At 38.3% G+C, this 17133-nt stretch overlaps 1 protein-coding gene across 7 annotated transcripts in view; it reads right to left on the bottom strand.

Moving 5' to 3' along the window:
• Immp2l (inner mitochondrial membrane peptidase subunit 2) overlaps positions 1-17133 on the bottom strand; it is an 835266-nt gene that overhangs the window by 756729 nt on the left and 61404 nt on the right. For all 7 annotated transcript variants that reach the window (XM_051145157.1, XM_051145172.1, XM_051145189.1 and 4 more), the window contains one exon: positions 7757-7860. In XM_051145157.1, the coding sequence (XP_051001114.1) occupies positions 7757-7860 (104 nt within the window). The remainder of the gene's footprint in view (positions 1-7756; positions 7861-17133) is intronic.

The following is a 17133-nucleotide window of genomic DNA, read 5'->3' as shown; positions in this document are numbered from 1 at the left end:
TTCTACCACACCACGATTCTAAAAGGGCTTACAATAGTCTTCATTTGTACAGTCTGGAATTATAATTTTCTGATAAAATTCTTCATTCTTTCATCACTTTTAAACGTACTGATTAAACCTAAATAATAGCCCATACCTGCCACTACACTATCTCTGCTGCTACACAATCATTTGCATTATTTATTTTTTGGTTTAGGGTTTTTTTTTCCCCTAGGTCCTGTTCTGATATACAACATATTAAATGTCAGGTATTTCATTCAGAAAAAGAAAACTATACTAAAATTCTGCATAATATCTGCTTTTTCTGGCAATGACAATTAAAATAAAGACATATGATCTTGAACTTGGGATAGAATTCATCAGAGATGACATTTCAAGTTTTAATTTAAAACCTCTATTTAGTTATTTCTAACTGCTACGATACAGTCATACATGTTATCTGCCGCCCCCCCCCCCCCGCCCGTTCCTTTCTGAACTCTAATTTGTGATTTTCCAGCACAATGAAGTTGGGAAAAGTTGTTCCCAGAATCTACCTATTTTGTCTGTCACTCATGGCCTCCTAACTTGAAGGCCTATGATACTTAACAACTGATAGAACCAAAGGAAATGATACAAACACAGTGCTCACCTCAATGTCTTTCTTCCACTCTGGGATCTTTATGTATATTCAATGCCTTTAGACAACCCTACAACTTGGCTCATTTTTCTAAAAATGGACTTGGTTTGAAATATAATAGTATAATAAAGCCAGAAGAGGAAATCAGTTATTTACTGATCTTGGTGGCCTATGTTTATATAGGCTCCATATCCTACTACTGACTTCAAAGGTACATAGGTAAATTTGGTATGCATATAGCACAGTTTATTTGGCTTCAGCGATATTTTCTGTTTGTTGCTTAAACTATTTACTATTTGAAAACCATAATTAATTCTATTCCCATTATTACTAATTCAAATTACTAATCCCCAGATTCAGGAAAGATGGCTGAGAAGTTAAAAGCACTTGCTATTCTTGTAGAGGATCTGAATTCAGTTCCCAGCCCACAACCTCCAGTAACTCTAGTTGTTAAAAAAACAAAAACAAAAACAAAAACAAAAAGCCACCTATAATGGCCTCAACATACACACACACACTACAGTCTTTTACAATATGCTATTCCTCAGCAGCCCCTTACATGTAACATACAGTGTGCTCTTGGAGCCCTCTGTAATGCTGTCTTGCATGTGGTCTTTGTTTTTCCTTTCAAATCAGGTAACAGTGTCCTTGCAAACAAAAACAGTCATAATGTAAGTATGCAGTATCTCATAGAATGCTGCCTGCCTGTACAGTTTTCTTTTGTGACTTCTATTTATCTCTCATAAGATTTAGTATTTATAAATATGAGATGAACAGGGACCATGGATAGCTCCTATAGTTACAGTACAATAAAACTGTAATAATTCAAAATTGAAATTTATGATCATTGAAACATTTGAAGTTATAATTTGTCTCTGAGCTAAGAAAATGTGTTGTTGCATAATTAAATGTACAAGCATTATGTAGGCAGTTTATCCTACTCAAGAAACAAATTGCTATTAAGGCTTGCTTTATAGATAGCAATTCTGTATGCACAGGAACAAACATTCGTGGAAGGCTTTTCCTTGTGTGTTGTTGACTCTTCAAACATAACAAGTATTATTAAAATTAAAGGTTAACTCACCAAAAAAAAAAAAAAAGAAAGAAAGAAAGAAAATGAAAATGAATTAAATCTATACCAAATAAGAGCAACCATTCCACACCTCATTTTATTTTTCTAGAAAATAATCATTTGTAAATATACTTAATAATGGGCATTAATTGCTATGGGTAATGTAAAGTGCCAAAAGCAGAATTTCTTCAAAATCAAGTGAGATGCAGGGAATTCCACTGTCAATTAACAACAACAAACCTAGGACCTTGGGCCATTCACCCTCCTACTAGTATATATCTACAAGCTGCAGTCTTCCTGTGTGGGCAAAATTACCTACAAACTCAGAAAAAAAAATATTTGGTTTAGACGAAAACAACTTCAGAGTGAGCACCCAAAGGTAGGGCAGATAAGTATGCGCAGCTATATTTTCCCAACTCAACCGACAACTGGCTTTTAATACAATTACAGGTCATTATTCGCTACTGTCATTGTTCTCAGCATGTGTTTAAAAGCATGACTTTCCTTTTTTTTTTTTTTTTTTTAGCAAGCTCCAATTAAGGTAGGGTCAAGGGAGCTTTAAAAGTTTACAAGAACATAAGACACAAGAAAATGAGAACCTTCTTCTTTTTTTCCTCCCCTCAAAGGCTCTATTCTATTTCATCTATTTCTCCAGTTCAAATCACTGAAAAAATGCCTGCATTTACTTCAGAAGATGTTGTCACCTTGCCCATCTGTAGGAAAGTGACAGTGTTTAACATGTCACAAGCCAGCTGCTGAAGTTATTTCTACACGCTGTGCTCATAATAAAATTCCAGGGCTATTAATGAAGAGACTCCATTTTAGGAATCATCATACAGGAAGTTCTGTCCATCCCTGCTGCATTCTTCAGTCTTTCCCCCAAACTGCATAGCTACAATTCCTTGTTTCCTAGGAGAAACAGATTTACCATAGCTTATTTATAGACACCATGGGTCCTTTTAGTCACTATCCAAGCCTGTGGGGAAAGTGGGGGGAAGGCTAGAAAGTCCTGGAGGTGACAGGATCTCCACAGGAAGACCAACAGAGCCAACTAACCAGGGTGGGCCTAGAGGGGCTTGCGAAGACTGAAGCACCAAGCACCATGCATGCACTGGACCTAGGTCCCCTACACAGATGTAGCCGATGGGCAGCTCAAGCTTCATGTGGCTCCCCTAGTAAGGAGAGCAGAGGCTGTCTCTGACATGGACTCTGTTGCATCCTTTTTTATCACAACCCTCTGGCTGGACTCTCGCAGGCCACTGGAGAAGAGGTCATGCTCAGCCTTGATTCAAATTGATAAGCAGGAGCAGGAATAGGGAAGGAGGGTAGGACCAGGAGAAGAGGCGGAAGGGGGCTACAATCGAGATGTAAAGTGAATTAATATTTTTTTTACAAAGACTTGTAACTTAAAAAGAAAAAAAATCTGATCCTCCCATCTTAACCTTTTCCAATGGCCATGCCTTCTCTGCCTGAGACTCCACTTCATTCAGCTGTCACCACTGTGTGGCTTCCTCAGCAACTTCCATCCCCACTTAAAATTGTAGTGGTTGAGCATCATTCTGAAAGATAACTAGTTAGTAACCTTCAAAGGTGTTAAGTTCCTAAAAGACAAAAATGACCAAGGAACAGTCACAGGCTAGAAGACCAGAGATGAATAAAAAATAAAATAATTATAAGATGCTTTGGCCCAGGGAATATAAAAAGATCATTAGTTAAGAGGCTGGTAAATGACCAAGGTATATAATTTAAAATATTATATCAAGGTTGGTCTCTTAGTTTCAATAACTGTACTATTACTTTGATTAAGATTTTATGTGCAGTGGAGGAGGTAGAAGAGAATTCTCTATCCTATTTTACAGGCTTTCTTTAGGTCTAATGTTATTTCAGAATAAAACATAAATGTGATTATTTGAGATTTATTACAAAACATCTCTATCCTGTTGGACTTGCTAGGTGATAAACTCTTTCTGAGAGACTGTGATTCTTATGTTAAGCCTACTGCAGTAAGGCCATCACACAGGTTAATAAAAATCAATTCCAAGGTATAGAAAATCCACCTTAAGCACAACTATTAGACTGCAAATCCATTAAGAGAGTACAGTGCCACCTACATACACTAAGTAATACTAAGGACATAATGACAGCAAATGCTACTGTGCCTAGCCTTTCATGTGACTGAGTAAATATTCCTCTTGAATTAACATAACTGAATGATGTGCTTAAACAATAAGTCCACTAGGATCAACTATTCAAAAGGAAAAAGACAGGAAAAGATACAGAGATGTAAGGAAGCATACTCCAGTGCATACCCGCTCTCCTCCTTAGACCTGCATCCCAGGCTTCAGGAAGCAGCACTGGTCAACATGCTCTCAACAAAACATCACGCAATAAAAGGAAGTCTGTTCCATTATATTGCTTATGTCTGTGATGCAAATTAGCTCTCAAACACTGTAAATGGAGGAAGTATTTCATTCCAATGCAGAAGGTACATTTATTCACATGTGATTTTTGTCCCCACACCATTGTTTTCCCCATTAACAACAGTAGCAGAAGACCAAGTACAAGCAAGCTCAGAAGTAGTCAAGGTCATGCAGTCAACCCTTCTCCTAGAAGCAGTTATCACAGAGTTAACCTTATTCTTTGTACACAAACACACACACACACACACACACACACACACACACACACTTGGTACATTTTGTACAAAATTCATACCCTTCTCTACTTTCAACTTCTAATGGTTAGCAATTTCCACCCTGTGTCCATGTTTAGTCCTTTTCTTTATCATCTACCAATAGTCTCCCTCCACCATTTTGGCTTTAAATATAAACCCAGATTCGCTGTACTATGTTTATTACAAATGTATGGGATTGTTAATATTCTCACTAGTTTTTAAACTATTAAAGCCCTAGTAGTTTCAGTATCAGTTGGTAGCTGAATGTTTTTCAGGGGCCTGGGGAGCATGCAGCTGGCATAGTGCCTGCCATAGAAGCATGAGATCTGAGCCTAATCATCATACCTATGAAAAAGCTGAGTGTGAGAATGAGTGCCCATAGCCCCAGTACTGGGGACGTGGACACAGTCACTGCAGCTTGTTAGGCAGACACTAGCCATTGAATCATAGATCCCCAGATTCAGTGAGAGGCAGTGTCTCCAAAATAAGAGAAGATGGATCAGCAAATAAGAACATGTACCACTCTTGCAAAGGCCCCCAGTTCAGTTCCCAGCACCCATATGGTGATACTTAACCATCTGAAATTCCAATTCCAAGAGTTCTGATGCCCTCTTCTGACCTCTTAAGGTACTGCACTCTTAGTGAACATACATGCAAGTAAAAACACTTATATACATAAAGTAAAAATATTTTATAATTATTTTATAAAGAAATAGGGTAGAGAACAATTAAGAAAGATACAAGCATTGACCTCTGGCCTCCACAGACATGTGCACACACGTGCAAATAATCAATTGCACACACAAATGGATATATACACACTTATCCATACAAACAACAAATCTCCAGAAATGCAAATATACTTACAATGCTATATCCCAAATACTCTGAATATATGAAAGACTGTCTCATGATTTTTTAAAATAAAATATACTACCTGGTCTCCAGAGATTATTTGTGTCGTTGATGAAATTTGTTACGAATGATTTGTAAGCAAAATGACAAAGTACATTTTATATTCTTTTTGGAATAAACAGGTAAATATTCATTTCCATATTTGTTATACATTTCTTAAATTTTGTGATGTAGCAGTAAAAATCATCACATATGTTAAAAGAAACATAGTAGTAGTGCCTCTTATAAGGAAACAAACACTGTTGCTTGGCATGGATTAAATATATAAGTGAAAGTTCATCACTCCAACATCAATCTTTTCAAATAAAACAGTCTATAAATTGTATGAAAATATAAGGACATATGTGTAGAAAGCACCTTGATCATAAAACTAGACAGAAAATACTATAATACAACATAGCTTTATACTGCAGCCTCAAGCTAGAGAAGTAACTGCCAAGCTCAGTTTCTTTTTCAAACACAGCCAACAGTATCACTGTGTAATTATTAGTTGTACAATACTACAATACCAACACTAAGTATTCTTTTATGTAAATGAGTCTTACTTAGTGACAAAGCATATGAAATAGAACATATGTCATCTCTATATGGCAAACATACTGTACATAACTGACTTGCTAAAAATGTACTTCACCTGAAGTTGCTATAATGTAGCAATCTCAAATCAAATATAAATGTTTGTTTAATTTATATAATAAATATCACTCACTATAACATTTACCTAAAAGAGCTGTGTTTTCCTTTAGAAATAAATCATGGTATGTCAGGATATGTTTATGGACTCCCCATCCTGAATTTCAAGGAGCCATCTCACAGTTTTCAATTACCTATTCTAATCTGCCTACTATCTAGTCAGCATGCTTTCTCAGGAAACTGCACAGCTGTCCACTTGCAACATGACTTCTTACACTTGGGTGGGCAGCCTTTTCATCAGCAAGCAAGTGAGCATGTACACTTGTCAAACCAAAGGCAAAAGAACAGTGAGCACATGACAGGATTATCCCACATAGAGGTGCTTATCAGGAGGCAGCAAAAACAGTGTGCTGAATGACAACATAAAGGTACGCTCTAAAGAGTAGAGTAAAGAAAACACTCACAACCTCAGAAGCATTTTATTCCCATCCCGGGCTGTCTGCCATCAAAACTCTCAAACGTATTTATTTCATTAGCTATTAACCAGATGTAGGTAATGTGTTTTCAAATGAACCCTGGTAAGAGCAGTCTTGAGGGAGACATGCTTACAGACTATCTATGTCCAGAGGCAAACTCATCCACAGGTAAAGATGAGCACGCAGGTACTGGACTACTCCACCTATTAAAAATAACACTCAACAAGAAAACCAATATGCGAGCTCATGAATAAGAAATAATCGGGAATTAGAAAGCTTCTCACTCAATAGTAGGTTTTACTGTCGTGAAAATAAGCAACACTAACTTTACTACGTCGGCTGCTGCCCCATGCACTGACTTCCATAACAGGGTCTCACACTAGAACAGTTTTATAAACAGCTGTGGCCAGAAGAAATTAGGCAGGCTCTGCTGCAGTCTTCCCTGTGTCGATTTATTTTTAAAACAAACAAAAATTTCTAATCTAAACCAGTCAAGCACACGCAGGAGTGTACACTATGTCACTGTGTCAGCTATGTACACCTTGACCTTCATTTTCTACAGCCAACACTTAGGATCATTTTTATTCCCACCCAGTCACAACATTTTACAGAGAAACAGCGCCATCTTTTGATGCCAAACAAAAGCCCATCATACTAGTTTTCAAACCCTTTTTTCGGGTATATACATGACATATACAACTGTCACTGAATTTCATATCATAATTATCATCTTCTAAGAATGTTTTCATTCCAAAAGCAGTAAAACAGCACAGAAGATTGCTTGCCAGTATGCAAAATTGTAAAACATTGCAAAATAATAGCAAAAGCATCTACTTTGGATCAACAATATTCAACTTCTACTCACTATTTAATTTTTAAAATTTACCAATGTTGTCATTCAAGTGATATATAAAGAACCTTTTCTAACACTGCCATTAGAAACTAGGCATTTCTCCAACCTGACCACAGAAACTCAGCTCAAGCAAGCACATCATCACCAGCCAGACCAAATGTGACCCACATACCCTTCAAAAGGTCCCCACCATCCAGATTGCTCTCTTGCTCTCCCACTCTGTCTGTCTATCTCATTTTCTGTCTTTCTCTTTCTTTTTTCTACTCCAAGACAGCTTTTCATTCCCAGCCTCCAATACATCTCTTGCATGAAGTCTGCCTGTCACATGGTGTGATCTTTGCGGCTTTCCTTGGCCTTAGCCAATCAACCAAGGTATTTCTGCTGCATAAACCCTAACAATTATATAGATAAGATGCGCTCACTAATTTCATAATTGGCCAAAACAGTATCAGCAATGAATTATCAGTTAAGTCCAGATAAATACAAATACAATACAGTAAGTTTCAGAATTACTTACACCAAAGAAACAATGTCACCACGCTGTACTTCAAAATTTCTCACTTTCCAATGGTTCAAAAGCACCACATCTGAGGACTGGCTTCCCCCAGGATTCAAAGAAGGCTACAAAATAGGAAGAGATACATTTATTGTTGTTTGAAATGAAAATCCCAAAGATTCTATTTTACCAATAAAGATTCAGGAGCCAGATGCTGAAAACCCTGCTAACTCAGAGAGGTAGAGAAAGCACCCATCTGACCTTCCTACTCAGCTCACATCCTGATGGAAAAGGCCCAAAACGCTCACTAGCTCAGCTGACTGCCCAGGAAGAAAAAGAAAAAACCCAAGGCCAGAGCTTTGCTAGCTCAAAGCTCAAAAAGGAACTGAAGAGCTAAGAGCCAAAGAGCTCCTTCTACTTCTACCCTCTGTCTTAAATACCACTCAACTCCAAACCCCTCCTCCTCTGTAATCTCTGTCAGCTGGTTTCCTGCTCCACCTCTTCATCTAGGGTTAACTTTATTAAATCCTGTGTTCAGAAAGCTCTTTAATAAAGGTGTGTGCTAGGGCTGGCTGAACCACACTTTAATCACCTGTTTACAGTAAACAGAAAGTTCTTAGATTAAAGGTGTGTATTAGGACTCAACCATGCTAAACAAAAGACAGGTTTTTACAATTCACAATCTCAGGGATCACAATGGGATCAAATATCCTGAAACATTTATCACTTGTAATTTTTTCAATCTTTATGCCATAGTGTACTTCATAGCTTGAGAAGAATTCAATTTAAAAAAAAATGTACACTCTGGAGGCAGAGGCAGGCGGATCGCTGTGAGTTCTAGGCCAACCTGGTCTACAAAGTGAGTCCAAGACAGCCAGGGCTACACAGAGAGACCCTGTCTTGAAAAAAAAAAAAAAACAGAAAAAATTAATTGTACTTTTCAAATAAATTGCAATTCTAAAGTAAGAACAAGTGAGGTTTCAGAAAGGCTAACTAGGATTCTTCTAAATTAAACAGATATTAATAATAACAACAACAACAACTTACCAAAACTTATTTGCAAGGAAAATTGCTTTACTAAATTCTACTAAAGAGGCATAGAAAGCTTTAAGAAGAATGAAAATTCATACAAAGAGAGACTCAACTCTCCAAAGGATAATATTCTGGTGTGACCTACTCCCACATCATCATTCCATATGGAAAGAGAGGAAATAATCTGTCAGCCAGCAAACCATCTATATGACAAACTTCCAGGAGCAGAAAGAACAGGGATGGAAAAATCACTAAAATATTGATTTCCACCCCTCTCGCTGATCTTTTTCCAAGAGCACGTGCCAAAGGTCCTTGTCTCAGACTGTCCTCCTAGAATTCAGACAATACTGGTTGTGCCTGAGGATGGATAAAGGAATGCCTGAGAAGCACTGCACTCACCTAGTCACAAAAATTGCACACATGAGCCATGGAACCAACACAGCTGCTATTTGGACGGGGGCAACAAATCGATGGACAAGTCCAAGATGGAATAAGGGGAACAAAGAATGAGAATGATGAAGAGAGTGTTTTTCCTCCTACTAAAACTGTAAGTGTGAGAAGCAGCAATTTTTGTGATGAGAGAAAAGGTTCCCAATAGCTGAAGCTCTTTGTTTCACTGCAAGGCTGATGGAGACAGCAAGAGGAAACACAATCAAGACACAGGCAAGGAAAAGCAGTAAGGGCCAGGCAGCCATGCACTGAAACAGCGGTAACACACTCTTTAGGGTTCCTTGGAATCAAGGACTATCGAGATGGCTTATGCTTGCTGCATAAGCCAAAGGACTGAACTCAGAGGCCCAACATCCACATAAAAGACGCGGCTACACTTGCTGTACCCCAGTTCTTGGGGGAGGTAAAGGAGATCCCCGGAATTTACTGGCCAGACGCCCCAGCCAAATAAGTGAGCTCCGGGTTCAATGATAGAACCAACCTCAGAAAAATGAGGTGGATGTGTCTCCGTAAACAGCAGTACTGCTGACCTACCAGGGGTCACATTCGAATAAAAACCTCTCCTTCCTCTAAGAGCTCCCAGCTGCCAGTAGTTCCCGAACTAGAGGTGAACTTAATGCCCACTTGCACTGTCCATGATGGAATTCGGTCTGGCTTTAGCTTCAGCACACATGTGGACAGCACAAACTGTACTTAATGAATTAAAAACAAACAAACAATCAAACTAAAAAAGGACACAAAGTTGGGTGGGTAGGGAAGGAAGGAGCGGAACTAGAAGAAGTTGGGGGAGGGGTGACTATTAAAAAAATGCATTGTCCAAAATTGTAGGAGGAGCAGCTTAGAGAAAGCTTTGGAGGAACCAGAACTGGTAAACATGAGACCTGTTTTCAGGGAGAGGAAATGGTGCCTTTTCTTCCAGAAGACTAATGGATGTTGTCTAAAAACCTAGTGATCTTTTCACCGTTCTAGGGAGCCAGCCTTCCCCTGAATCGCCGCAAACCCTGGGCAGTGTTTAGGCCCTAATCCTGAGCTCTGTCTCTCAGTAAATACAGCCATTCCTTATGAAAAAGGTCCAGTGCACTTTGCATCTTCCTTCAGTGGAATCTATCTTTATTCTTATTACAAACTCTTCCTCCTTAGGTCCTTATCCTGAGCACTGTGTACCAGTCAACAGAATTCATTCTAATTGTAAAAGTCACAGGTGCTTTGCTAGACAGGTGTACTTCGCAAGGGAGTTTCCGTGTAGCCATCTTGAAGCTTTGTTGTGATAACTGTAACATGGAGACATTTTTTGAAAGTTTTACTGTGCTTAAATGTGTAAGAAAAATTAACTGAGAGGTCATATTTTTGGAAGTTCAGTGCCTGCTGAAGTAGTGTTTGCAGAGACCCCAGAGACGAAATTTTTAAGAACCTAATTTTAAAAAGCAGAGGAAAAGGTTAAAAATAAAACAAAATAGCAATTAAGAAATGGCTAGGTATAGCAGCATACATCTTTATTCCTATCATTTGAGTGTCAACAAACAGCAGGTGGATCTCTGTATTTAAAGCTGAACTACACAGTGAGTTAGAGGCAGCCATGGCTATACAATGAGGCCTGTTTGGTTTTGGGGAGGGAGTGTTGTTTTTTTGCGGGTTTTTTGGGGGTTTTTTTGTTGTTGTTGTTCTGTGTGTGTGTGTGTGTGTGGGCGCGCGCGCGCGTGCGCGCGCGCGTTTGCTTTGTTTTGTTTTTGTTTTTTTTTAATACATTTATTTCATTACACAAGTATAAAACAAACTACATACAGCAGGGAGAACCATGTGACAACCATGAAGTCTATAAATGTTACATTCATAGTGGTTTGGCTATTTGTATTTGTCCAGCTTGAAGTAAACATCTTTCCTGTCTTGTTGGGTCTAAATTTCTGAATGAAATTCAATATCTATCCTATCTCAACGCTAATAACTTAACTTCTTTATCTTGATCTAAAAAGATCTTATCCTCTAACCAACTAAACTTGATTGTAAAACTATACTATCTGGCCTTCAATGTCCCTCAGAGACTTGAGAAGGGATAAAACTTAAATTCCTGAGTGAACCAGCAGTGCAGGTTGGTAAGGAGATAGGAGCTGAAAAGAAAGAAAGGGAGAACATAGAGGGAGGATAGAACAAAAGCTAGATGAGTGAACCTACTCCTTAACTCAAGGCCTAATTGTTACTCATAATGAACGTTATGTGTAAGTTATCGGTATAGAACTTAGTATATTGATACAGAACATGGGCATGTCAAATACTTGTCAGATTTTGGCATTTAAAGTTGTTTTAATAATCCTAAATTTCTTTGCTTTTGTTTTTTTAAGTGGTAGAGAGCAATTGAAGATACCCAATGTCCATCTCTGGTACACACACACACACACACCACATATGCCACAAACATACATATATATATATATATGTATATATATATATATATATATATATATATATATATATGTATATATATATATACACACACACACATATATACACACACACACACACATACACATACATACACACACACACACATACATACACAAGCATGACACAGACACAAAAAATATAAAACAGGTTCCTAAAACTGCCACTAGGTTTCCTTTAAAGCTTGTGTGGGCAGAAAAGTAGTAATATTTGTGTTTGTTTTATTTGTTCATTTGTTGGTTTTCAAAACAGGGTTTCTCTGTGTAGCCTTGGCTGACCTGAACTAGCTTTGTAGACCAGACTGGCCTCAAACTCACAGAGATCCACCTGCCTCTGCCTCCTCTAGTGCTGGGATTACAGGTGTGCATAGTAATTTAGGTAAATTTCAATGATCGCATGTAATAGGTATCGTCCTACAGATACGACTGCCTCACTCAGCTACAGGCTTCTCACGGCTTAGCAACCTCCTATTCTTAATCTTAAAAGAGTAATGAGAAAATATTATTGCTATCGTAGGAAGATTAAAGAGACTTCAAACATAATTAAGATGGTTCCCAAACAGCAAACATTATGTAAACAATTTATGCATCTCTTTTCATGAAATCATTCTAGATGCCTGAGAAAGAAATGTCTTAGGTCTTATCAAGTTGGACATCATCATTGGTAATAAAGTCCCACAGTGCTTTGCTATTCCCACAATGGAATATTGGCAACCATGGCAGAATAAAGTACCCATACTGTTCAGTTAGGAACTGAACTCTTATAAACACAGATCACACTCTATTAAGAAAACCCTTCTCGAACTGAAAAACTGCTCCTTTGGTGTTAAAAGCCATATAGCTCCTTATACTCCAATGGGAAAAAATATTAAACAGCAAAGACTTTCTGACTTCTCCAAAACTACTTTAAAAAAATACTAATATACTAACTCTGAAATGAGGATTTTACATGGAAAATTAAGAACATCTAAATCAGTTGATGCTATTTTACAAAAATTAGTAAACCATGTTATTACTTAGAAATTTTACATTTTGTTTTCCTTATGGGAATGGTACTGTGTGCTTCAGACAGAACAAGCAATCATTCGTAATCAAAGAAGTTATAAAAAGAAAATCTAAATTAAGTCATAAACTTTGATAATTAAATTTGACAAGATAGTCTACATTTCCTTGTCATGTGGTTAACATTTTAAATTCTAAACTTCTAGAAACTGTCTCAAAATTATGAACAACTTCAAATAATAAAGTTTTTACAACAACAAAAAACTTCCAAGATTGCAGGTGTGTCTACCCTGTATGTCAAAGCATAAGATATATATATATGTTATTACATTGCTGCCAGCGCTGGATACTCCTGGGAATCGGGGCAGTAGTAACAATAATCACTAAGATGGCTACAGAAGGAACTGACCTGCTCTTCTATCTTATCTCAAAAATCTGCATCCTCACAATCAGTTTATTCCACTGCCCTACCTGGAACCACTAAGGTTAAACACCACACTTGGTGTGGCAAGGAGCATGTAATCCAGTCTCAGAGCACACACCTGGCATGTCTAAGACCCTGAGGTCAGTATCTAACATCACCAGGAAATGAGAAACCAGAAGTCTTCAGAACAGGCCTTGCACTAAAGCTAGAGAGCTGTCTTTTAACTGTTGTCTCCATTTCCATACTAGCCATATCCTGCAATTGATTCAACTTTTCTAAGCCTCATTTCTTCATATATTAAGTAAGGACTGCATGACAAAGAGGCGACCCACAAAATCGTAACACGCCACATGCTACAGTGTGGGAGTAGCAAATGAGACGATAATAGTGTTAACAGCGATAGAAGAAAGCAAAGCAAAAGCAAGTCTCACATTCACAAAAATCAAGACAAAAATTATGCCTTCCATATCACTTTGCACATCTTCATTTTAAAGACAAAATTCAAAGTCTCATGGCAGAATATTTTAAAATTCATTTCTAAATAACTGGTGGGATGTCTTTAAGCAGCTAAAGTCAGCATTCTTTTATTTGGGGCCTTATTTGTTCAATTTGCAACTCATCCAAACATGTTTAGGAAGCACAAAGTGGTGAATATCTGTGAGCATGTTCTCAGGCTCAGGAAGCCGGGCCAGCAGCTGAAGGGTTTGCAGCACAGGGAAGAGGACCAGCGTGATGCCCAGAACCACGTGAAGGGTGAACGGTGCTGAGCCCCCTGTAGCTCCAGGCCCTGAAGGTAAGCACTGGTGACCACTGGAGCACAGTAGCTAGGAAGACCAGCCATACCCAGAACTCTGGGTTTGACTGAGAGATCTTGATCAAGAAATCAGGCAGTGGCAGCAGAGGCAACTGAGGAACAGTCCCAGCCTTGTTAGAGGAAATGTGTCACTGGGAGTGGGCCTGGAGGTTTCAAAAAGCCCCTTCCAGGCCCAGGGTCTCTCTCTCCCTGACGCCTATCGATCTGGATGTTAGAACTGCCAGCCACTTCTCCAGCACCGTGTCTGTCTTTGTGCCGCCATGTTCCCCGCCATGATGATAATGGACTAAACCTCTGAAGCTGCAACTGAGTCACTAATTACATGTTTTCTTTCCTAAGAGTTGCCATGGTCTGAGATGGTTCTATTTGCTTGTTTGTTTATTATTATTATGTTTTCTTTTAGTGAGGAGGTTGCAAGGGCAGAGGGAAGGATATGGAGGGACAGGGTGGTAAATGGGATTAGGGTACATGATGTGAAACTCACAATCAACAAAAAGTTAAAAAAATAATAAGTGTATATGTGTGTGTGTGTGTGTGTGTGTATCCAGATATATATAGACATAGATATAGATATATAGATACCCAAAACTAAGTCTTTACAAAAAATTAAAACATGAGCGAGCTGGAGAGATGGCTCAGCGGTTAAAAGCACTGACTGCTCTTCCAAAGGTCCTGAGTTCAATTCCCAGCAACCACATGGTGGCTCACAAGCAACTGTAATGGAATCGGATTCCCTCTTCTGGTGTGCCTGAAAAAAAAAACAGTGCACCCATATACATAAAATAAATAAGTAAACCATAAATGTATATGTAAAAAATAATAAACTTGGTGAAATTTTAAAAAAATATATATGGCATGGTCAGGGTGCCTTTTCACAGCAAGAGAACACAGAATAAGACAGCTGATTTTTCTCCTGTAAAAGGAGCACAAAATTTCACTCTCATTGAAATAACTGTACATTTTAATCATTATTTCTTTAATCATAATTTCTTTTGTTTTAAAAGGATTGGAGAGACATCAGGATGGCTCAGTGCATGGGGGTGCTTGCTGCCAAGCCTAGCAAGCTGAGTTTCATCACTGGAAACTATGTGGTAGAAAGAGAGAACCAATGTTGTTGTCAGAGGCAAGTTGTCCTCTGACCTCCACATGCCTACCATAAGTGCACATGCCACCCTGTCTGTCTCTCTGTCTCTCTGTCTCTCTGTCTCTCTCTCTCTCTCTCTCTCTCTCTCTCTCTCTCTCTCTCTCTCTCTCTCTCTCTCTCTCACACACACACACACACACACACACACACACACACACACATACACACACACATATAAATAAGTGCAAGAAAATTTTATTTTAAAAGAAGTATTGGAATATATTAAATATGTATAGAAAAGGTAGATATGTGTCACATTAGTTTAATTTAGAGAAATACTGAGTCATTAACTTTTCTTTCTCCTCGTCTTAATTATAGAGAGAAGCATAAAGTTTTACAGAAACTTCATACATCACAGATGAGAATAAAACTTTTCATAAACTATGTGCACAGTGATCTGGAAAATGTGCTTAAAGCCTGTCTTATTCTTAGACCTAGGAGGGTCGTATTTAACAAGTTGACCTGAGAAACTCAAAAATGCATACAAAGGTGTTCACTATACATTATTTATTACAGTAAAAGTCTATGCCAACTTCAATAACAGCCATACACATTATTCATGAGGAGTACATTCTAGACCCTCAGTGACACTGAAAACCGTGGACAGTGCCAAACTATCTCTCTGTATACACACACTAAGGTATTTGCCTACACATGTATGCCTATGACAACCTGACTTATAAACCAGGCATAATGAAAGGTTAACAGTAATAAAACAGAACAATGCTTATAACAGCTACAGGAAGGCAGTATCTCAAAATATGTCAGTGACTACAGTTTCTCTTTTCGCAGTGATGATATGGACTGGAACAATGCCTATGTGACAAGAACTAAGGTAAATAACAAGAAGAAGCACGATGATGTTGCATTCGGCCTCTGTTAATATTGTAGTAAGAGATCAGAAGGAGGAGCTTGGAGAGAGACATGCTGCTGCCTGCCAGCTGACTAAACGATAATTTAACAATGGTTAAATTATGTGGCATATGGATACAGAAAACTAATTAGCAATCACATTGCAAGAAAAAAAAAAGGATTCAGTGGATAAAAAGTGAAAATGTGGTTAAAGAAACAAATGTGTATGATCCAACTTAGAAAAAGAAGGAGGAGGGGAAACAAAGGGGCTGACAGAAGAGACAGGAAAGGCAGGGGCAACAAAGGAAGAGAGGGAAGGGCCAGAGAGAGAACCGTGCAGACAAAGAAGCTGAAACTTTACAACAGCTCAGGAAGGCAAGTTTTGAAATCTAAAGCCTGAGCTTCAATCTGTGTAATTGCCAGGATTGTATTTACTCTGGAGTTACAGATGGTTGAGAGGTACCATGTGGTATTGGGAATCAAATCCAATATCCTCTGAAGAGCAACTGGAGCTGTTGACCATGAAGCCATCTCTCCCGCCCCTAGGAAGGTTCTTCAGATAACTGTCAGAAGTAAACCATTCCAAAACGCCTGATTCCCCAGTGTGTATAATGGTGTGCCAATCTATTCATAAGGCTATCTGTAAAGTGGTAGACATTTTGTAGATTTCTAGAAACTTTGTTTCCATATGGTATCAATTAAAAGTAAAGAAAATTAAAGTATGTGTCAAAAAAAAGACAACAGATTTTATACCTTTTACTTCCTTTTGTTGAATTTGATGCTGTGGCATTATATAAAAGTAACATTTCTAAATCCATCATTAAAAGAATATCAATAGAAATTTTGGTTCATGCCTCCCTTGAATTGCATAGTGCCAACCTATCAGAACTAAGGGGTTCAACTGTGTTAGAAACAAACTGCTTATTAAAATGAATTGTTAAGCATTGTGGCAGATGAAAAAGGAGGAAAGAACTATAGGCCTTGTATGACTCATCTTGCTACTACAAAACAAAGTATCTAAAACATAAAAGAAAAAAATCACTGGCCCACGATTCTGCACTCTCACGTGTGCTGGCCCAGCAGGGTGACTGCAGATGGCTGCAGGAGGACGGACTTCTCTGTGCCGGCATCCAACAAGCCCCAGTTTGCTATTCTGTCTGCTAAAGGACATCAATTGGCTGAGCCAAGGAAAAGCATGAGAGAGACAACACAGAGCCCACGTACCAAGGAACATGAGTCATAGAG

The sequence above is a fragment of the Acomys russatus genome, chromosome 1, assembly GCF_903995435.1.
Source record: "Acomys russatus chromosome 1, mAcoRus1.1, whole genome shotgun sequence".
NCBI classification, from domain to species: Eukaryota; Metazoa; Chordata; class Mammalia; order Rodentia; family Muridae; genus Acomys; species Acomys russatus.
The sequence above is the reverse complement of the archived record's forward strand: the minus strand, read 5'-3'. Positions and strand labels throughout refer to the sequence as shown.